The sequence below is a fragment of the Microplitis mediator genome, chromosome 9 (genome assembly GCF_029852145.1).
Source record: "Microplitis mediator isolate UGA2020A chromosome 9, iyMicMedi2.1, whole genome shotgun sequence".
Classification (NCBI taxonomy): domain Eukaryota; kingdom Metazoa; phylum Arthropoda; class Insecta; order Hymenoptera; family Braconidae; genus Microplitis; species Microplitis mediator.
The window spans coordinates 681365-703559 of record NC_079977.1 but is presented as its reverse complement, the minus strand read 5'-3'; the positions used below and the strand labels follow the sequence as shown (position 1 = coordinate 703559).

At 28.7% G+C, this 22195-nt stretch overlaps 3 protein-coding genes across 3 annotated transcripts; 1 reads left to right on the top strand and 2 right to left on the bottom strand.

Annotated features, from left to right (window-relative positions):
- Positions 1-2217: 2217 nt before the first annotated feature.
- LOC130674477 (SH3 domain-containing protein Dlish) lies at positions 2218-6084 on the top strand. The gene is made up of 5 exons (XM_057479819.1): positions 2218-2822; positions 2965-3194; positions 4304-4774; positions 5352-5619; positions 5692-6084. The coding sequence occupies exons 1-5, from the start codon at positions 2774-2776 to the stop codon at positions 5970-5972; spliced, it is 1299 nt and encodes a 432-aa protein (XP_057335802.1). The 5' UTR covers positions 2218-2773; the 3' UTR covers positions 5973-6084.
- On the bottom strand, positions 5955-8790 carry LOC130674476 (uncharacterized). Its single transcript, XM_057479818.1, has 4 exons — positions 8383-8790; positions 6643-7177; positions 6377-6584; positions 5955-6298 (listed from the first exon to the last, which is right to left on the bottom strand). Exons 1-4 carry the CDS (start codon positions 8777-8779, stop codon positions 6116-6118), a joined length of 1323 nt encoding a protein of 440 aa, XP_057335801.1. The 5' UTR covers positions 8780-8790; the 3' UTR covers positions 5955-6115.
- Positions 8791-9110: 320 nt separating this feature from the next.
- Positions 9111-14850, bottom strand: LOC130674475 (SH3 domain-binding protein 5 homolog). Its single transcript, XM_057479817.1, has 6 exons — positions 14510-14850; positions 14076-14138; positions 11844-11981; positions 11619-11780; positions 11085-11546; positions 9111-11025 (listed from the first exon to the last, which is right to left on the bottom strand). The coding sequence occupies exons 1-6, from the start codon at positions 14555-14557 to the stop codon at positions 10090-10092; spliced, it is 1809 nt and encodes a 602-aa protein (XP_057335800.1). The 5' UTR covers positions 14558-14850; the 3' UTR covers positions 9111-10089.
- Positions 14851-22195: the final 7345 nt, after the last annotated feature.

The window sequence follows — 22195 nt, the reverse complement described above, 5'->3', positions numbered from 1 at the left end:
TGATGATATTTGAAATTGTAATAAATATAGACAATTATATTTAACATATAAATATAACATTGCAATATATATGAAACATATTTTAATTATATTAAGTAATTAAATAATTCTTTTAAACCCGTAATAAGTAATCCGATAAATTTTAATAGAATAAAATTATTCAAATATTTAAATTTTAATTTATAATAATAATAATAATAATAATAATAATAATAATAATAATAATAATAATAATAATAATAATAATAATAATAATAATAGAATAATTTATAAATAAATAAAATAAATTGGACCCTTGTACCCTCGATAGTCTTAAGATACGAATAGAGGAAGACAATCTTCGCATTATTTAATAAAAATATATGTAAACTAATTTATTATAAATAAATATAGCATTTGTTTATATAAAAAATGTATATCCATATTTAATAATTCATTTTTTAATTTATTTATTTATTAGATTTACCTGCCAAGGCATAGGCCGAGCGGCAAAAGTACAAAATATGTTTAGAGTGTAAGTACACGTAAGTACAGAGTAAAATAATAATTATAATTATCTATAAATGTATGGTGCAGGAATATTACTAGGATTTACATTACTAGCAAAATTAATTATTTTATTAATTAGACTTAAATTAGTTATGTCGGTAAGTCTTTTTAGAATTTGAGAAGATTCTTCCAGGATTCCCTGATTAAACAACTGAATTCGGTCGAATTAAACAGAATTAAATTTTTAAAAAATGAATTCTGTCTAATTCGGCAAAAAAAAAAAGAATTTGTCCAAATTAAAACGAATTTAAATAATTCTATTCGGTGTAATTTTGTTTAATTTGAAAATAATCCTCGATTTTCTAAATCTGACTCCGAATTAAACTGAATTTGAACGAATTTCAAATTTTTAAATCGGTTTGATTCTGTTTAATTTGAAAACAGTCGTCGAATTTCAGGTTCTGACTCCGAATTAAAACGAATTCAAAATTTTTAAATCGGTTTTATTCTGTTTAATTTGAAAATAGTCGTCGAATTTCTGGTTCTGACTCCGAATTAAAACGAATTAAAAATTTTTAAATCGGTTTTAGTCTGTTCAATTTGAAAATACTCGTCGAATTTTTTGTTCTGACTCCGAATTAAACTAAATTTGAACGAATTCGAAATTTTTAAATCGGTTTTATTGTGTTTAATTCGAAAATAATCATCGAATTTCTGGTTCTGACTCCGAATTAAACTGAATTTGAACGAATTCGAAATTTTTAAATCGGTTTAATTCTGTTTAATTTGAAAATAATCCTCGAATTTCTGGTTCTGACTCCGAATTAAAACGAATTAAAAATTTTTAAATCGGTTTTATTCTGTTTAATTCGAAAATAGTCGTCGAATTTTTTGTTCTGACTCCGAATTGAAACCAATTCAAAAATTTTAAATCGGTTTTATTTTGTTTAATTCAAAAATAATCCTTGAATTTTTTTAAATTCTGCATTACCGAATTCAACAGAATTGAAATTTTCAATTCAGTTGAATTCTGTTTTGCAGAATTCGACAGAATATAACAGAATTAAAATTTTTAATTCAGTCGTTTAATCAGGGTTTCCAGCTGACAGTTTTCCTTCTATCTATTTCATTCCAATTAATCATTTAAAAATAAAAAAAACGATACCGAAATTAGCCGGCGTCTAATAATTTTTGAATTTTTTTCAAAACTTAAAATTATAAAAAAAAAATAAATCAAAAAATTGCACCTGTAGTTTTTCAATTTTCTACATGTGCATATTTTTAATTTCCGTAATTAATTTGTTGAAAAAAAATCGAAAATTTTCAATGGTTCAACTCTGGGTTTCTAAAAAAAATTATATAACTTTCAGTTCACTTGTTCCTTTTAAAAAAATAATTTATCATGATTATTATTTTTTCATCGGCTCTCTTCATATTCCAGTTATTCAAAAATTTTTTCTTCACCTGGGCAATTTTTCTCCATCCACTTCCGTGGGCAAAAGTATCCGCTGTATTAATAAAATTTCTTGTTACCGCAATCACTTAAATTTTCAGTGAGCCAAAAATAAACCAGCGAAATTTAAAAACTTTTTGATAAAAATAAAAATCAGATCTAAGGCAGGTAATAAAATAATTTCGAGTAATTGTATGTTGGCATAATTATTATCATTATTAAGATAAAAAAGTAAATAAAATGTATGTTTAAAGAGCGCCGTCTATCCAACAGGTCAATGACTAAAAAAGTATTAAAAAGTGGGCATTTGAAATGTTAAAATCTCTTTAACAAGGACAGAGTTAGCGAATAGTATTGAGTTAAGAGAGCAAAAGTAAGAGAGCAACTTGGGGACTTGGGGTAGAGGTAACAGTGGTTTGACAGCCCACCGCCACCACTCTTTAAACCTGTGTCCAGGTCGTCCAGGTGTATATCGGCTTATATATATTTTACCTTAAAAGTAATCTTGGTATACTCTAGCCTTTGGATCTACAGCTAACAGCTCTACAGTAATTCAGTGATCAAACTGATCTACAGTCTAGACCTTACGTATTCTTCTACGCTAATATTTTATCTCCATTTCATATTTATTTAAATAATATAGACATATATACATACATTTATGATAATAATTATCGGCACTGCCCGCTGTTTAAATAACTCCGATAATTTATTGAGTGTTTGATTGTTCAAATTATTGAAATGTTATTTTTTTGGATACTGTGATATTTATATATATATATATATATATATTTATATTTATAATTGTTATTAAAATTTTGAATATAAATAATGGCCTTTTTATGCCCGGTGAGAATGCGCCGTGGGAAGAAAAAGAAACGTATGTGATATTTATTATATTTATGTTTGTTTATTTATTGGTTTTTTTTTTTGGAAAATTAATTGGTGGTGGTAATTTTTGGGTGATGAGTTAAACAATTGATGATTAATTTTATAACTTTTTTTTTTATATGAACTTGCAGCGGGCGCACATAATTTTAATTTGGAAAAAGACGGTCTGGGATCAAATGTTGGTTTAGGATCAAATCGTGTTTCATTACCGCCAGGACGGATAACAGGTAGTGCAAGTATTGAAACACTTGTAAGAGTTGGTATTGAAAAAGAAAATGGTCTTTCACCGGACAGTAAAATGGTTATTATACACGACTTTACACCCTGTGTTGATGATGAATTGCAAGTTAAACGTGGACAGGTTTGGATTTTTTCTTATTTTGTTTTGGTTTTTTGGTTGTGGGAAATCTAAAACTCCATGGATATTTTTTGGATGGAAAAATAATCGAGGCCAAAAAATTGTATTTGGAGTAACTGAGTTGGAAAATTTTAAAATGGAAATTCTGAGTAAACTATCAAAGTTACGAAAAAAATGGCCCAGTAAAATTTTATAGGAAATTAAATTCTCTTCAAAAAAGGTCTCTTTTAATTTCCTCGTAACTTCAGTAGTTTAATCAGAATTTGAATTTTAAATTTTCAGAAGCTCTATTCTATCTACTACTTTTTTTTTAATTCCATAAATTTATAAATTTAAATTCTGACTAAACTATCAAAGATACGGGAAAAATGACCCAGTAAAATTTTATAGGAAATTAAATTCTCTTCAAAAAAGGTCTCTTTCAATTTCCTCGTAACTTCAATGGTTTATTCAAAATTTGAATTTAAAATTTTCAGCTCGATTCTACTTGATAATTTTTTTTGAATTCCATAAATTTATAAATTATAATTCTGACTAATCTATCAAAGATACGGGAAAAATGACTCAGTAAAATTTTATAAGAAATTGAATTCTCTACAAAAAAGGTCTCTTTCAATTTTCTTGTAACTTCAATAGTTTAATCAAAATTTGAATTTAAAATTTTCAACTCTATTCTACCTGATAATTTTTTTTTAAATTCCATAAATCTATAAATTAAAATTCTGACTAAACTATCAAATTTATGAAAAAATGATCTAGTAAAATTTTGTGGGAAATTAAATTCTCTACAAAAAAGATCTCTTTAAATTTCCTCGTAACTTCAATAGTTTAATCAAAATTTTAATTTAAAATTTTTAGCTCTATTCAACCTGATAATTTTTTTTAAATTCCATAAATCTATAAACCAAAATTCTGACTAAACTATCAAAGTTATGAAGAAAATGATTCAATAAAATTTTGTAGGAAATTAAATTCTCTACAAAAAAGGTCCTCATCATTTTTCCATAAACTCGATAGTTTAGACGCTAGAGTCAATATTAACTTGAAAACCATAAAATCTTAATTTTCGCGCCATTAATATTCAAACTAATTGCATAAAATAAAATTTCCAGGTAGTTAATATATTGTACAGAGAAAATGACTGGGTGTATGTAATAGCCGCCGACACACGTATGGAAGGATTCGTACCACACTCATACTGTGCACCTTACACATCACAACTTGCCGAGCAAACACTGGCAAGTTTGATGAATAACGTTAAAAAAAAATTACCACGTTCAAATGACGGTGATAATGACAACATAACATCCGCTACGTCAACAGCTACTGGAACAACATTAAATAATAATAATAATAATAGTAATAGTAATAGTAATAATAATAGTAATAGTAATAACAATAATAATACAGCCCGTTCACAAATATTAGACTCACAACATACAGATACCGGCTCGGCATCTGATTGTGAGAGCTACGCTAGAAATATAACAACCGCTGATATTAATATCAATCGTAACATTGCCCAATCACAGAATTCGATACAAACAATCTTGTCGCAGCCTGATGTTCATCCATTTTTCAAGGTTACTTTTTTTACTCAGATTAAGGCCATTCTCAGACAATGCCCCCCACTTTTTAAAAATTTTCAATGATTTTCAACTGTCATAAGCGTATCAAATTTTTATCAATTAATTAAAAAAAAATTAAAGCATTAATTGAAAAAAGGACAACGTAGTCGTAATTTCGGCGATATATCGATTTTAAAAAAAATTATTTACACTTGATATCAATTAGGAGTTAAACAAAATTCGTTAAATAAATTTCAGTAAAATCGTCATGTCAATTTTATAATTCGAATTTTTAAATTTTGGCGGCTAAAATTTATTCAACAAATTTCGTTTAACTCCCAACTGATATCAATTGTAAGTAATTTTTTACAAATTCTATATCTCAACGAAATTACTTCTACGTTGTCCTTTTTTCAATTAAGGTTTTAATTTTTTTTTAATTAATTAATAAAATTTTAATACAGTTATAATAATTGAAAGTAATTGCACATTTTTAATAAGTGGGGGGCACTTTCTGAGAATGCCCTTAATCATCCAACCAAACAAAGTTCCTTTGTTCCATAAAATTATCAAAAATTCAAATTGTTTGCAGGATCCATCAGCAGGAAGATATATTGTCTTGTATACATTCGTCGCACGAGACGAAAACGACGTGAGCGTCGAACGGGGGGAGTTTGTAACAGTTCTGAACCGTGATGATCCTGACTGGTTTTGGGTACTACGTCACTGTGACGGAAACGAAGGATTTGTACCATCGGGATTCGTTTATCCTGGTCATGTATTACATTCTTATCAAACAACCGCCAATACAACCACGACAACCACATCCCCGGTGACGACTACAGCCGATCATAATTTAGGTTATTACTCTTGTATTTTATTGTTTCATAAATTAGGTGAATAAAATGATAATGTTTGATTTGAATCAACAGGAATAAGAAATACTACAGCTCAAAATGATCAACTGCAACCGCAGCAACAAAAAGATCTTAGAGATCTGCGTGACGAAACAACAGGAACAGAATTGGTGGTATTGTACGATTACAAGGCGCAGGCGCCTGATGATTTATCAGTACGAAGAGCAGATTGGATTTATGCTGATCTTGGTAATCAAACCGTGGACGGTTGGCTCTGGGCATACGCGCCCAAGACACGCAAGTACGGATTTATTCCCAAGGCCTACGCGCGTCCTCCTGCGATGACTAGCTTGTAATTTTATTATTATTATTATTATTACATAATTTGCCATCGTTTTTTTATACATATATTTTTTATTAAACTATATCAATTATATTAAATAAAATAAAATACGTACTTTATTTTACCACAGCCTGTTTTATTTTATTGTGCATTGTTTCAATTAACAATCACGTTTATATTGAGGTTACCCGCTGCCGTTAATTGATTAACCAATCCCTGGTGTATGATTAAACAATCGCCATTTTGAAATACTTCCCGCGGACGCTGCGCTATCCTTAATGAGGTTATCGGCCCAGAGTATGCTAATGACCGTACATTGTCTTCTAAATCATCAACTGCCTGTTTTATCAATTAATTTGTCTAGTAATTTACGTATTCTAATTACTGGTCGGTTAATTAGGGAGATTGTTTCCATACTTCAATTGTATAGCGAAGTGTCCCGATACTGGCGACATCTAGTCCTGCGATCCACGCAATAATCACTTGAGTTTCATGTCTCTGGGGGTTGTTTGGATCTGGACAAAGATGATTGGAGTGCAATCGCGCTGCCAGGACGGGTAGGGGCAGACGATTACGATATTTTGGGTGAATCTGACTTCCGTTAAACAAACGAGTTACTGGAGCTCTATAATTATTTTACTGGTTAGGTTTTGGTTAAGAAAAATTGGCGGGTAAATACGTACGTCAGTTTACCAGAAATGAGAAGAATAGCGAGACAGAGACTAGAATCACGAGATAAACTTGATGCGTTAATGATCAGCGTGCTTTTAACACCCGGTTCGATACTCATTATCGGTACTTCTGGATGATCGAACACAAAATGATGAACGAGAGATGAAAATGTTATATTTATGGCACAATCTAGCCGAGGGCAATGGATTGGACGCCGCGAACAATCGGTTATTTGACTTGAGCCTACACCTAGTCTTTCTGATGACGTCAGTGACGTGTATGACAGCTCCAAGTCTGCTTGTCTGGTTGTTTTATCACGAGCTTCCGGCTCATTACGACTGTTGGCAATGAAAGGGTCTGGATTTACTCGAGGTTTTGATTGATTATTTTTGTTGTTTGAAGAGCTAGAGTTTGGTGAATTTAAATTCAAATTTAAATTATTATTTTCGAGGTCGTAAACCGGGAACGTGTCTTCGTAGACCAGGTTACTGTCATTACTGCAGTGGGAATTTTTTTCAGAGTCAACACAAAGCAGACAATCTTCATCTGAAATTTTATTAATAATATTTTAGGTATAAATTATGAAATTGAAGTTATGGTGGACAATTGATGTACAGTAGACTGATTCAAAAAAATCGACTAATTTTTTTTTTCTTCATTATATCGAAAATATTGTTGGAAATGACGAAAAAAAATACTGTGAAAGTTTGAGCTCTTAATATTAATATTAACAACTGCCGCATCGCGATTTTCTATTTCCCGTTTAAATAACATGGGAAAATTTATTTTTTAAGCTTTGGAATTTTGTAGCTCTCGGTGGGACCAATACTTTTGAATGTTCAAAACATATTCTTATGGGAAATTTGACGCTCTACAAAAAAAGTCTCTTATAATTTTTCGATATTTTTATTTCTTCAAAAGTAATTCGAAGTTAAAATTAGAGTGACGATAAATTTTTACATTTTTTAGACTTTTTGACGCAACCATCAACTTTATCCGAAAATTTTAGAGGACATTTTTTGTAGAGCATTTTATTTCCTACAACTTATCTCAGAGAAAATTTTCGATATTTCTCATAAGTCGTAAGTTATTCGCAATTAACTGAAAATTTAATATAATTAATTTTAAGCAACAAAATTTAGATTATTTAAGAAAATTTTCAGTTAATTGCAAATAACATACGACTTGAGTGAAATATCGAAAATTTTCTCTGAGATAAGTTGTAGGAAATAAAATGCTCTACAAAAAATGTCCTCTAAAATTTTCGGATAAAGTTGACGGTTGCGTCAAAAAATTTAAAAAATGTGAAAATTTATCGTCAATCTAACTTTAACTTCGAATTACTTTCGAAGAAATGAAAATATCGAAAAATTATAAGAGACCTTTTTTGTAGAGCGTCAAATTTCCCATAAGAATATGTCTTGAACATTCGAAAGTATTGGTCCCACCGAGAGCTACAAAATTCCAAAGCTTAAAAAATAAATTTTTCCATGTTATTTAAACAGGAAATAGAAAATCGCGATGCGGCAGTTGTTTATATGAATATTAAGAGCTCAAACTTTCCCAGTATTTTTTTTTCGTCATTTCCAACAATATTTTCGATATAACGAAGAAAAAGAAAATTAGTCGATTTTTTTGAATCAGTCTAATGTACAGTGAGTGTCATTAACCAATCAGATGAACAGAAAAGTAATTCCACGTACTATAGAATTATTTTCAGTAGAAAAATGGTCAAGTTCAAGTAAATTTACCTGGATCTAGTGAATAATGTCTGATACATCGCTGGCATACGACATGACCTTCATTACACAGTAATGATTTATTGTAACCTCTGTTAATTGTATCAACGGTCAAATGACATGCAGCGCACAGCCCTAACCTAGATGATTTTTTTTCAAAATAATTGTCTTCTTTATCATCATCTTCTTCTTCGCGATCGTACTCCTGGTACTCGTCGTCTGTATTACAAAAATCATTAACAAGATTGCAACTGATTGCACTTTTACCGCCATCAGATTCATTGTCATCAGAATGATTTTTCAAAGACTGACACTTATCAGCAGTCTCTGATTTACTTTTAATTAATCGAGGGACGAGTGACCTGTAATTTTTTTTTTTTAACTTTTTAATTTTTTCTGTCTGGATCATTGTCAATTTAATTACTGTAATAAATAATTAAATTTAATAGAATAATTAATTAATTAATGAAATAAAATTTCTTACCTAAAAATCTTTGTAATTAAAAAAAATTAAATGCTAAAATATATATATAAAAATAATATAAAACAAAAGAAATAAGTTTATAATTTATTTGTAATTAAAAATAAAAAAGAATTTTTATAAAAATACAATTAATTGTTTTTTGATTAATGAAAAATTTTTAAAATTAAAATGCGGTATAAATTTGAAAAAAAAAGTTAAATAAAATTAATTTGTACATTTGATGGTTTAATAATTAAAATTAATGGAATCTCAGTTATGATTTTCTTTTAATTGGCAAGAGAATTTACAATTTTTAACGCAATCATTTTCTATATAATTTTATAAACAATATCAACTTGTAAAATTCAATTTCAAATTAATGTATTATCTGTATTATTTAACATTTACATATATTTTTTTTCAATATAAAATTTTATTTGTTTTTTGTAATAAAAAAACTATTAATTATTAACATTAGTAACGTAGATTGTACATATTAATTACGAGTATCAAATGGCAATTATAATTTACTAATAAAACTCGACTAGTTTCATCTACATGAGAATAAATTTTTTAAAATATCATTTAATTAATTTATTAATCGATATTAATTTGTTAGTAATTTTTTTATTAAAAATTTATCGCCATTTTGGAGTAGGAAATAATTTTTTTTTTATTTTAGTGACGTCATACCCGCGCTAGGATTCAATCTTTACTCTGGAGTCCGAGACTTTGTCATACTGCGTCACTTATTTTTAAATTTAATTACAAGTCAATTAATTTTAAAAAATTTTTTAATTAATTCCTGTTTTTACGGCGAAAAATTAATTTTTAAATTTATTTGCATAACCTCTGAAAAAGTTAATGAACTTCTCCCAGAGAGAGAATGAACTTCGAATCGCCCCCACTACCGAGCAATTCCAATCTGCGCGTGCGCAGAAAAAAGTGGGGGAACATTCCGTAACAGAAGACCTAGAGTGGGAGTAAAAACCGAACACACCCGAATACTCCTGCTTGAACAATTTACAAAATGAATAAAATAAAAATAATTAACCGGAAATAAATATCAATTAAAATTAATTACAATAATATTGAGCATTAAATTAACTCACTCGAATTATTACCGTTATTGATAATAAATAATAATAGTAATTGTAAATATAAAAAAAACAATCCATTTTTTAATATAAAAAATTAACTAAGCTATTTATCTTCTAATTAATTACCACACTAATCATTAATTATTAATTAATAAATTATTTATCAGCTATTAAAATATTACGAGCGCAAGCTAATCTCTCGACACTAACAGCCTGTATATTTTTTAAATCCGTATTATCCAACACCGATTTTATTGTATTTTTATCGTCTAAATTAATCATACTGCAACTACGGTCACGTGACATTCGAAGCGAATTAGATCTATCGAACATCGACAGTAATGGTAATTCTTTAACACTCGATATTTTTGACGACGGCTGTCTCAATTGCGGATTATCGACAAATTTAACATCAGGATTTTCGTTATTGTTTATATTATTAATGGGCATTAATTTAACTGGACTGGCATCAGCACTCGTTGATATAAAATTATTATTATTATTTATTACTTTAAATTCTCCGTCATTACTTGGCACAGTATTTATGTTAAATTCATTGTTTAGACCATTTGAATTATTGTCAAAATAATTTTTTTTATTATCAGACAACTCATTCGTTGATTCATTACTTTTATTATTATTATCAGTTGATAATTTAACCTGATTATCTTTTAATTTAGTAAAACTAAAAGCAGCATTAACTGGACTACTGGTTAATGATTTTGAAAAATTATTAATCGCCAGTTTTGATTTATTTAAAATTGAATTTATTGGGCTCTGAGACAGTGATTGCCACCCGGTTGGTTTTTTAAGTAATTCTATACTATCAATTGGCAGTTTTGATGCTTGTGAACCTGAGGATACTGATAACGATGACGTTTTATCAATACTACAGTCTAATTTATCTATAGGAACTTTTGATTCGGTTAAAGTTTCGGGCAAATCGTAAGAGTTAAATTTTTTTAATGATAGAATATTTAATTTTTCCATACTGGCTTGAAGTTCTAACTCCCATTGATTTGATGTCGACTCACTGCCGTCTACCGACCGTCCAGACAAATTTTCCATACGATCCTTCAGTTCGTTAACGTCCTAAATAAATAAATAAATTTATTATTCATGTAATTTTTATTAGCATATTAAATAGTTACCTCAATGTCACGTGTCCTCTCGTCAGAATCCGCTTCGCTGTTAGTCAAGGAACTCAATCTACCGGCAGTAACTCTATTCAATTCGTCTTTGTAATCTAGACTAGCGTCGGGAGTAATTAATTCGGCCCCAACACCGGGCTCACGTGGACCATTGACCATAATACTCAATTCCCGTCTCTGCTGATGGATTTCATTGCTTATTTCTTCTAATGCACGAAAGCTTTCAGCGTAGGTCCGCTTCGCCAGCTTGACCGCTTTCTCCAGACACTGGACTTTTTCCTTTTGCTGGGCCAATTTCTGCTCGCATTGCGCCAGAACATCAAAGTATGGACGCGCCTTGATTATCGCTCGCCGGTACTTTTCCTCAAGCTGCTGGGCTTTTTTATCCGCGTCATGAAATAAAACGGCTTTACGGTGATGCTCTCTTCCGCACTCGGCCTTCTGGTTCTCTGCGTCCATTACCTGGTAAAAAATAAATCCTCTGTATAATTAAAATATTTATTTTATGACTAAATATTTAAATTAATTATTTACTTGTATAGTCGCGTGATTCAGCGTATCCTGCCATGCTTGATCGAAATTCCATTCGTGTTTGTGTGATATAAATCTGGCTTCTGCTAACGCGACTGTTTCTTTAGCTGCCGCGTGAATTTCACTTGCACGTTGATATAAATGCGCTTGATGTTGGCATTGTATCTAAAAAAAAAAATTTATATAAAACATTCCGGGATTTTTAATAGAGTTAAAATAATTTAGTACCTGGGCTTGTCGCGAGACCTCGATTGCTTCATAATAACACCGGGATTTTTCAATACAACTATGCCCTATTTTATTAACGAGCTCCTGTAATTGTTTTGTTGAGTCCGAGAGTAATTGTTTGAATGTACTATTGGCTTCCTAAAATAATAATTCATTTTATTTAAATTAATAAATACTTTATCTACCCGTGTAAAAAAAAATTTTGTTCCTAATGAATTTAGGTCTGAATTTCATAACGAAACTCAGATCGTGACACAAATATGACTTTCATCATAAATTTGCTCCCACAATTTTTCGTCTAGTAAATCCGTATCACTTATAAAAATTTATTATTATGTCTTTGAATTGGACTTGGGATGACTTCGATAGAAACTTGACTGAATTAAACCTTTTGTCAAATTTATCGACTCAGAAATTACCAATCAATTTCTTCTATCAAGTACTCGATTATCGTAAATTAGTTTCGATTGTAAAATTAATTTAGTGAATGAACTTCGGATCACTTGGGTAAAAATTTGACTGAGTCATTATTTTGTCGTGATTGAAATTGTTGATACAAATTCATGATGAAAGTCATATTTGTGTCACGATCTGAATTTCGTGATGAAATTTAGATCTAAATTCATTATGAATAAAAAATTTTTTACACGGGTAGTCAACCATTTTGATCGCAAGTTGAAGGAAATCTACGATCGAAATAAGATGTCAAGTTTACTGTTAAAACTTGACGGTAACTTGCAATCAATTGGAAGTTAAATTTCGCTGATTCAAATTTTTTTCTCACAACTTTCTGTAAAATGTTACGTCAACTTGTAGTTTATGCTACACATTAATATTTTTAGAAAATTTATTTACTTCAAGTATGAATTTTGTATTTTCATATTGCAGCGAAAACTTGAAATAGAAGACGTAAAAATTGAACATCAAGTTTTTTTAAGAGAAACTTTGGCTATCAGCTCTGATTAAAAACTCCGATTGAAACTCAATTGGATTTTTATCAGATTCAATGGAAAAATAAGGTTCCATGACAACTGATCCCCGACAAATAATCACACGATAATTGATCCCACAGACAACTGATCCCACTGACAAATTTATAAAATAATTAATTATTAATTAATTACTATGACATGAGTAATTAAAACTCACTGATGTAAATATAAAAAGTTAAGGGGGATAGCCACTGAGTAATTTCAAAAAAAAAAATTTTTTTTGTTTTATTAAATCAAAGTGTATATGTTCAAAAATGTGTATCTAGAGTTTTATATGAAAATTCCGAATATTTTTAAAGTTATAGTCATTTTTGTGACAGCGCGTCAACTGACCGCTGCATCGACTAAAAACTTTAAACGCATTTTTCTCGAAACTACTTTTTTTGAACTGGTGGCATCTGTAATTTGCATAAATATCAACCGATTCGCAACTTTTTTTTTTGCCGTATTCGTCTATTCAGTAGCTAAAGTTTCACGAAGGGGATTTTGAAAATTTTGATTTTTAATATTTTTTAGGGCTGTTTGAATCCAAAAAAATGAGAAAAAATAACGAAAAAATTTTTAATATGTCGCCATTTTTTTTCAAATCCAAATTTTCAAAATCCCCTGTGTGCAACGATAACCACATGCATACAGATTACAACGCCGTTTGGTTTTTTTGTTTCTGATAATCCGTTTTTGAGTTAGAGATGACACCGTGGTGGGGGAAATTTTTTTGTTGCTCCACAAAAATGCTTATAACTTTGTAACAACATGATATTTTTAAATGAAAATTTATGAGAATTATCTTCAATGTATACTTTATAAAACAAAAAAAACCCGATCCCCAAATTCCTATATTATTCCAGTCAAAAAAATTCCCGAAAATCACCTATTTTTTCGATCCTCACAGTGGCTATCCCCCTTAAATTATGTAAATTAGTTGTTGATAAAAATCAATTGACCACCAATTGTTGATGGGATCAATTTGTAGGGATCACTTGTCGTTGTATAAAATTCTTGGGATCAGTTGACGGCACACCGAAAAAAAATAATAATTTTTCCAATTAACTTTCAATCGGAGTTTTCAATCAGGGAGGGTATAATTACTCCATTATCATGTTGATAACCGTCTAATTAAATTATCAGTGACATTGACCTTCATTACGCTTCTAAATATATGTCATTATTGATTCGATCTTATCTATTATCAATTAAAAATTCATAAACGTATATTTATATATATAAATATGAGACTTACATCGAGTTCAATCTCAAGTTTGTTAATGTCATCAGTAGCGCTATTCAAATTTTCCAATTCAATCTGAAAAAAATTAATATTAATAATCCATTTTCAATAATGACAACAATTGTATTCATATTACATATATATGAATCATCTGTCATTTGTTTATCAACATGCAATATATTACATATTAATTATTATGTAAAAATTAATTAATTAATTAATAAAAAAATGAATAAGTGGGACATGGTACTGGTCGGTGTCAGGTGTCACGAATTTCCGTAAATAAATTTAACAATAATAAATAACCTATTGTATGATGACTTGATGACTACCAATGGGATGGAGGTGATAAAAAAATAAATGGAAAGTATATATATATATATATAATAATTTGTAATGACATTTGAGTTAATGGAAGTAGCGGAAAATTTAAATAAATAAATTACCTGGATCCGTGGATCTAGAGGACCGTCAGCGTCATCCGTATCCGCCATTCTTAGCTTATTATTATTTTCTTTTTTTTAAATTTATTCATTATTCACGTAATGATTAAATTACTAATCCATTGTGTGCTAAGTGTATTGTCGACGCGAGTATGACTGTCAGTAGTGAATGTTATGTAAACATAAACAGTAAGTTTAAAAAAGTATCAAGGTACTGTTTGATATCAGGGTATTTGTCTTATATATTTATATTTACTTTTGTCTTTTTTTTTTTTTAGTTTTTATTTACAAGATTTTTTTACACACACGCTCTCCCTCGCGTCAATCACCTGCGGCCATCTTTAAAAACTCACGTTCTAGTTGTTTGAATTTACGCGCGAGGCGCTCGGAGATTTAAAAACTCCCGGGAAATATTTTGAATTTTTTTTAATTGTGTTTTACTTTTTTTAGTTAATTGTCAACTCAGTGAACTTTTGACAGTTTAAAAAATTGACAGCTGTCAGTTTTATGAAATAAATTTAATTATTTTTGATATTATAAATTATAAATTCACATATATTTTAAGCTTCCGGAAATTAATGTCAGGTGATATATCGGTGAGGAAATAACAATGAATATTAATGACGGCTATCGTTAATCATAACTAATTACAAATTTATTATTATTAATTAATATTATAATTTTCAAATTTTTTACTTTTCATGAAATATAAAAGGATTTGAAATCTGAGTCATGTTTTTCTTTATAATTAATAATTATTAATGATATTTTACAAAGTGGATTTATGGCGCGTAATTTTTTTTTTTAAATTGTAGATGACATTTCTTTGATAAAAAATTAAATTAAATAGAAAAATATTATTCTGGTTCATGATATCGGTTATAGATTTTTTTTTCATGTGTGTATTTTTTTTTTATGTGGGCATGAGTGTATTTTATTTTTAATCAAAAAGAATTTTCCTGTACCATATGTTAGTTTGACATTTTTCAATATTGTCGAGAACGCCAAGGCCGCAGAACGAACGGATAATTTTTTTTTATATATATGTATATGTATATATATATTTCACGCTTTATATCTCGATGACAATCTAAAGGCGATAGGAGCGGAAGAGTGGAAAAAACATGAGGAAGAGACAGAGAAGAGGGCAGAGATATAATAGCACGTGGCGGGATACAGAGAAAGTTAAAAAATAAAAACCCGGGGGTGGAAAAATAAAAAAGAGTAATCAAAAGCTCCATGATCCATTGGCGATCAAGGGGAAAACAATTTTCCCGGGAGCAGTATTATTTTCAGCTATCGTTTCGAAAAAAGGGTGTGTTTTTATATCATATCCTGGGTATAATTTTTTAACTTTCCGCTTGGGAAATTGAAAATTTAATTTTTTTTATTTGTTTTGTATCGACTTTTTTTAAATTTAATTTAATATTTGACATTTTACAGTCTAATGGCCGATTTCTTCATGAGAGAGATAAACTAGAGTTTGATATTCGGCAGATAAACTTATTCCGGGGTTTAAATTTCGATGGCTGTTTTCAAAAAACCGACGGGTTAGCTATCCTATGGTCATTAGGGTGGGCCGAAAATCCGCATTTTTTAAATTTTTATTATTAATACCAAAAATATTTTTCTTTGTACAAAAAAAAAATTTTAGGTCCATCTTAGGCTCAACAAATCCCGCTAAAGTTAGAAGTTGTTTAAAATTTTTTTTCCAACATATTTTGATCGGAAATTTAATTCTCTACAAAAAAGGTCCTATAATAAATTTACGTAAAGTTGATAGTTACTGAGATAATTGCAATTTTGTTATAAAAAATATAATTTTTCAAAATATTGTCACATTTTCAGGATAAAATATGAATTCTATCAGCTAAATATAATGGAAAATCAAATTTCTTACAAAATTGGCCTTGTGGGAAAAACTTGAAATTTATAGTTATTCATAAACTGGCAGTTTTATGTTTAGATAGTCAATTTATCGTTATTTTGTGGCTTTTACCAAAAATCGCTATTATTTTTGTAACTATCAACTTTGAATAAATTTTTATTAAGTCTGTTTTGTAGAAAATTGAATTTCCTATTAAATTTTTATGATAAAATTTATTTTTCAACCTGAAAAAGTAATAATATCTTGAAAAATTTCATTTTTTAGAGCGAAATTGCAATTATCTCGGTAACTATTAACTTTACGTAATTTAATTATAGGACATTTTTTGTAGAGAATTAAATTTCCGATCAAAATGTGTTGGAAAAAAAATTTTCAACTTCTAACTTCAGCGGGATTTGGCGAGCCTAAGATCGACCTAAAATTTTTTTTGTACAAAGAAAAATATTTTTGGAATTAATAATGAAAAAATTAAAAAAGCGGATTTTCGGCCCACCCTAATGGTTATGTACACGGAAAGAAAATTATAGGAAGTTTTGCTATGCAAATGGGAATGGGAATAGTACCTATACTACTATAGGGATGGTTCCCATATATTATGGGAACCATTCCCATAATAGTATGAGAATAGTTCCCATACCATTATGGGAATGGTTCCCATACTATTATGGGAATGGTTCCCATATTGGTATAGGAACTATTCCTATAATATTATGGGAACTATTCCCATAATGTTATGGGAACCATCCCTATAATATCATAAAATTTTTTTTTTGCACAATAGTGTAGAAATTTCCCAAAATTTGAATTTTTTTGAATGTTTTGTGCTGACAAAAAATTCTTGTTGAAAATTTTAATGTTTTTTTGCCAAATACGATTTTTTTTTTCAATGTTTGAATTTTTGTTTTTATGTTTAATAATATTTCTGTGTATTGTAGAAGTGATTACCACACTTCTTTAAATTAATTTTTTCATGATAATATGGGAACCATTCCCATAATATTATAGAAAGTATTCCTATAAATTATAGGAACCATTCCTATAATTATAGGAACCATTCCTATAGTGTTATGGGTATCATTCCCATAATTATAGGAACTATTCCTATAATTATGGGAAACATTCCTATAATTATAGGAACCGCTTCCATAATTTATGGTCGTAATTCCTATGATGGTATAGGAAAAAATTTCACAAAATTATGGGAACCGCTGCCATAATTTTCTTTCCGTGTATGTGTGACTGTGAGCTATAGTACTTACTCTAGGGGTCCTCTAGGTCCAAATTTTATGTATGTACTTGAAAAATCTTTACTACCTACTTCTGTTCTAAAAAAAATTTGTTACTTATTATTTATTTTTGCTAAATTATCTAAAGAAAATGCGAACTATTTTAATGATATTCTTAATTGCATCTGAGATTAAAGTGTCGAATTTTTAAAAATTAATAAAAAATATTTTTCGAATGAATGAATTCCTGTTTTTTTTTTTTTGTAGTTGTAAATAATAGGGATTTGATACAAACTACTAAGGAAATTATCATAATCTCGAAATTACGTCCGCGTATTTTTTTTTTTACTCAAAATTAAAACAAAATATTTAATAAGTCAACACACTTTTAAAATTTAATTGTCATTTATTATATACAGAAATAAATTATCAACAAATAAATTACATCAACTCAATTTATAAAACAAAAAAAAATAATTAACAATAAATTGCGTAATTGCAACAAAAATTTAATCGATTTCCTCAGTAAAAAATTTTGCAATTCCATTTTTTTTAAATTTACTTTTAAAGGCGCGAAAATTTTTATGATATTGGAACTTATAAATTTTTGAATTTTGAAATGAAAATTTGTGTGAATTTTATTACTAAAATTTGAAATAAACGCGCGCTACAAATAAATTTAATTCTACGGTCTATGGATTTTTTTTACTGAGGATGATAACTGATTTGATCAACCCAATGACTCGTAATATTAAATTCTCTTATATACATTATTTATTTAAATAATAATTAATGTAACATATATTTATATATATTATTTATTCACATTTAGTATACAAAGAGATACTATTCCATTAAAATGCCAGTAAAAATAAATTATATAATATATTTTTAACACACACACACACAAAAGGTACACTTTAGAATGATATAAACATTTTTTTATAACTATTATTAATTGATTTTTATTTTTATTATAATATATATATTTTTTTTTTAAATTAATAATTCGTTTTATTTATTTATTATTTTTTACGAATTTAAATATTATGACATTTCCTTATTTATTGCCATCGATTTAATCTAGATTATTATTAATTCCTGAAGCAGGTTAAATATATTTATATATTTATTTGATATATATTTTATATTTATTATTAAACTCCACATATTTTTTTTTTTATAACAAGATAGCGTCGAATGTCAGAGGTAAGTTCAAACTCGAGACATTTAACAGACGTAGATTTTTAATATTTTTAGTAAAGGAAAATACAACGAAACATATATTTGTATATATATATATATACACTGTATAAAATCGAGAGTGAATTCAGAGGGGTCGCGGATTTTATTTCATTCGAATCCATTTCTCTCATTCAGAGTTCTCGAGTTTAAAAAAAATCACTCCTCTTTCGGAGTAAATACGGGGTTTCTTTTTTCAGTGGAGAGATTTTGGAATTGTCAGAATTTTATTTAAATCCACATTCACTTCAATTCAAAGTTTTAATTTTAAAATAAACTCCGAATCGGACTTTCAATATTAAATAAAATTCCCCTTCGAAGTGAATTTTGACTCCGGTGTTAAATAAATAGACAGTCACCCGCTCTACATTTACTCCGCTGATTTTTCGAGTGAACGCGGAATGAATCCGGAGTGAAATCGGAACAGATGACTGTGTATTTATTTGATTATCGTGGAGTAAAATTTACTCCGAAGGGGAGTTTATTTTAATATTAAAACTTCGAATCGGAGAAAATCCAGATCTCTCCATTGGAAAAATAATTTCCCGATTAACTCCATATGCGGAATTTTTTTTTCTAAAACTCCGGAACTCCGAGTGACGGAGTAAGTTCGGATGTAAATAAAACCCGCATTCACTTTAGATTTTTTACAGTGTAAAGAATCTTTTATATTTATCGAATATTTTGATAACGTGCCGTGCGGCGAATAAAATACTTAATAATATATGTTATTATTTCTCACCCTTCGTTCTCATTTCGACTATTGTTTATTCACGGGACATATATCTATATTTGTATATATGAAACGTTTAGTCTCGTTTAATAGGCACGTTTCTTTTGTCGCTTGATATTTCCCAGGATCATTACGCTATTGAACGGATTTTACAAATTAAATTCTTAAGGTTCATTAGTCATTAGAGATAATTATTTAATTATATAAGCGTTTTAAAACAGATTTTTTTAGAATCTTTGGGGATTTTTTTCATATCTTTGATTCAGTGTTTGATTGTTTATTTACAAACATTTTTTTTGGTCCTTAGATTAATGGGTACAGATGATTTTGTTACAATTTATCGTTGATATTTTAAATATGTGGAATTAAGATTTATGTGGGTTTTAGGGTGGCCCAAAAAAACCGACTATTTTTTTTTTCGAGTCTCCAATGAAAATTTGTTAGTTTAAGATGTTTTAAGAAGCCTCTCCAAAAATCAGCTCGATAAAAAATTTTCAAGAGGTCGCTCACAAATTTTGAAAATATCAAAAATGATTGGAATTAGGATTTTTTGTTTCGGAATTTTTTCTTCCTCGTGGCAGCAATATTTTATATCTGTAAAATTATGACTATGCTGAAAATTTCAGCCCAATATTTAAATATTTAAACGGCGCTCAAGAATTTTGAATATTAACTGATAATATGTAACTCATACTTTGAATTAGTTTTTGTATTTTTTTATAACTCAATTACTGTCATTTCACTTAAATATAACTTTTGCATAACCGAAAATATACAGGACAGTCTTAAACAATAAAATTGGGTAAGTTTTGAATCAGCGAAAAAACCTAAAAATTGAATTAAAAAATAAAAAAGTATGTAAATAACTTATTATTTATATTTCTCGGGTTGTATTTTTATTCATTATGATACAAATTGATGGTAAAAAAATTGAGAAGGTTTATTATTAATATTCAAGGGTCGCTCAAAAACGTCCAAGAGACAGTACTCGGAAACATTCAAAATTCTTGAGCGCTGTTTAAATATTTTAATTTTGAGCTGAAATTTTCAGCGTAGTCATGATTTCATAAATATAAACTACAGCTGCCACGAGAAAGAAGAAATTTATGACAAAAAAATCCTAATTTCGATGATTTTTGATATTTTCAAAATTCGTGAGCGACCTCTTGAAAATTTTTTATCGAGCTGATTATTGGAGAGGCGTCTTGAAACATCTTAAACCAACAAATTTTCATTAGAGACTTGAAAAAAAAAATAGTCGGTTTTTTTGGGCCACCCTAGTGGGTTTTCATTTCGATAATTTATTCAATTAATTTTTTTTTTACAATTAAGAGATGAGTAGAACACGTGCCGAAAAATAATTTTGATTTTTTTATTTAAATTCTTTTCCCACAAAAAAAAATTCATATTTATTTCCACATTTCTTATTAATTGTCATATATATTTTACATATTTACAATCTTTTTATTTATTTTCTTTAAATAATAACATAATTATTTTCATTTACTGAAAGACTTTTTTTTTGTGAATTAAAAAAAAAAAAAGAGTTAATAAACTGTAAGTTGAATGATTCAGCGCATATTTTATAAAAAATATCATTGAATATTTGCGAGAAAACAAAATTTTTATGTCAACTTGTTTATTTATTTATGAGTGTGACCTTTATAGTGATACTTAGACAAGTGACCCTACTCTAGACAAAGTAAATAGGGTAAGTATACATATAGGTAAATGCGTTTCGCGATTAAATTTTCCACTGACAGTTCTCTGACGTAAATAACAAGTCAGCGGATTTTATTCTCCGTGGCCGTTGCAGTCAAGCGAAAAAAAAAAAAAAAAGTTAAAAAAAATTAGACAATACCCAACAAAAGAAGACAAGAGTAAGAAAAAATTAAATGAAATGGAAAAATAATAAAAATAAGTTTTTTAAAGTAACAGCAGTTTCTAAACTATAAGAAAACTCAAGAAAAAAAAGTTACAACCACTTGCTACCAACACTCTGACGTTGATTGCTGTTGTACTTACAATTACTGGTTCATATTTTTTTTTAATATCTCTCCGGTGTCAAGATAAAATTTTTGTTTCCTTTTTTATAAAAACGATCTACTAATTTAATTTAATTGTTGCGGTAAAACAAAAATTTTTAATAAAAAATAAATACTGAGGTCAGTCTGGTTTCAAATATTTAATTTCATACATCAGATATATTTATAGATTTTGTATACATCTAGGGAGTAAAATTGTCCAAACAAGAGAGGATACTTCGGGTGTTTTCGGTTTTTACCCCCACTATAGGCGAGAATGTTCCCCCACTTTTACTTGCGCATGCGCAGTTTATAAATGTTCGGTAGTGGGAGGGGTTTCCGAAGTTCATTCCCTCTGTAGGACAAGTTTAGGTGTAATCAGCGATAAATAACCTCGACATTAATCTATATTTCATTGAAGTATGTTCGTTTGCGTGGTATGTTATCTCAATATCGTACCAGAGGAATGAGATGTACCCGAAGACAAGATTTATCGATAATTATGCTGCATAAATAACGGGCATTTGTTATCAAATGCTATCCGACCATACTGACCTCTCAATATTTAAATAAATA

Excerpts from the sequence above, each read along its gene's own strand:
- LOC130674477 (XM_057479819.1), top strand. The coding sequence starts at position 2,774 with ATGGCCTTTTTATGCCCGGTGAGAATGCGCCGTGGGAAGAAAAAGAAA. Across the intron at positions 3,195-4,303 it reads TGCAAGTTAAACGTGGACAG|GTAGTTAATATATTGTACAG; the intron begins GTTTGGATTTTT and ends TAAAATTTCCAG. Across the intron at positions 5,620-5,691 it reads TACAGCCGATCATAATTTAG|GAATAAGAAATACTACAGCT; the intron begins GTTATTACTCTT and ends TTGAATCAACAG.
- LOC130674476 (XM_057479818.1), bottom strand. The coding sequence starts at position 8,779 with ATGATCCAGACAGAAAAAATTAAAAAGTTAAAAAAAAAAAATTACAGG. Across the intron at positions 6,585-6,642 it reads CTCATTTCTGGTAAACTGAC|AGCTCCAGTAACTCGTTTGT; the intron begins GTACGTATTTAC and ends AAATAATTATAG. Across the intron at positions 6,299-6,376 it reads CACTTCGCTATACAATTGAA|GCAGTTGATGATTTAGAAGA; the intron begins GTATGGAAACAA and ends TTGATAAAACAG.
- LOC130674475 (XM_057479817.1), bottom strand. The coding sequence starts at position 14,557 with ATGGCGGATACGGATGACGCTGACGGTCCTCTAGATCCACGGATCCAG. Across the intron at positions 11,781-11,843 it reads AGGTCTCGCGACAAGCCCAG|ATACAATGCCAACATCAAGC; the intron begins GTACTAAATTAT and ends TTTTTTTTTTAG. Across the intron at positions 11,547-11,618 it reads TGAATCACGCGACTATACAA|GTAATGGACGCAGAGAACCA; the intron begins GTAAATAATTAA and ends ATTTTTTACCAG.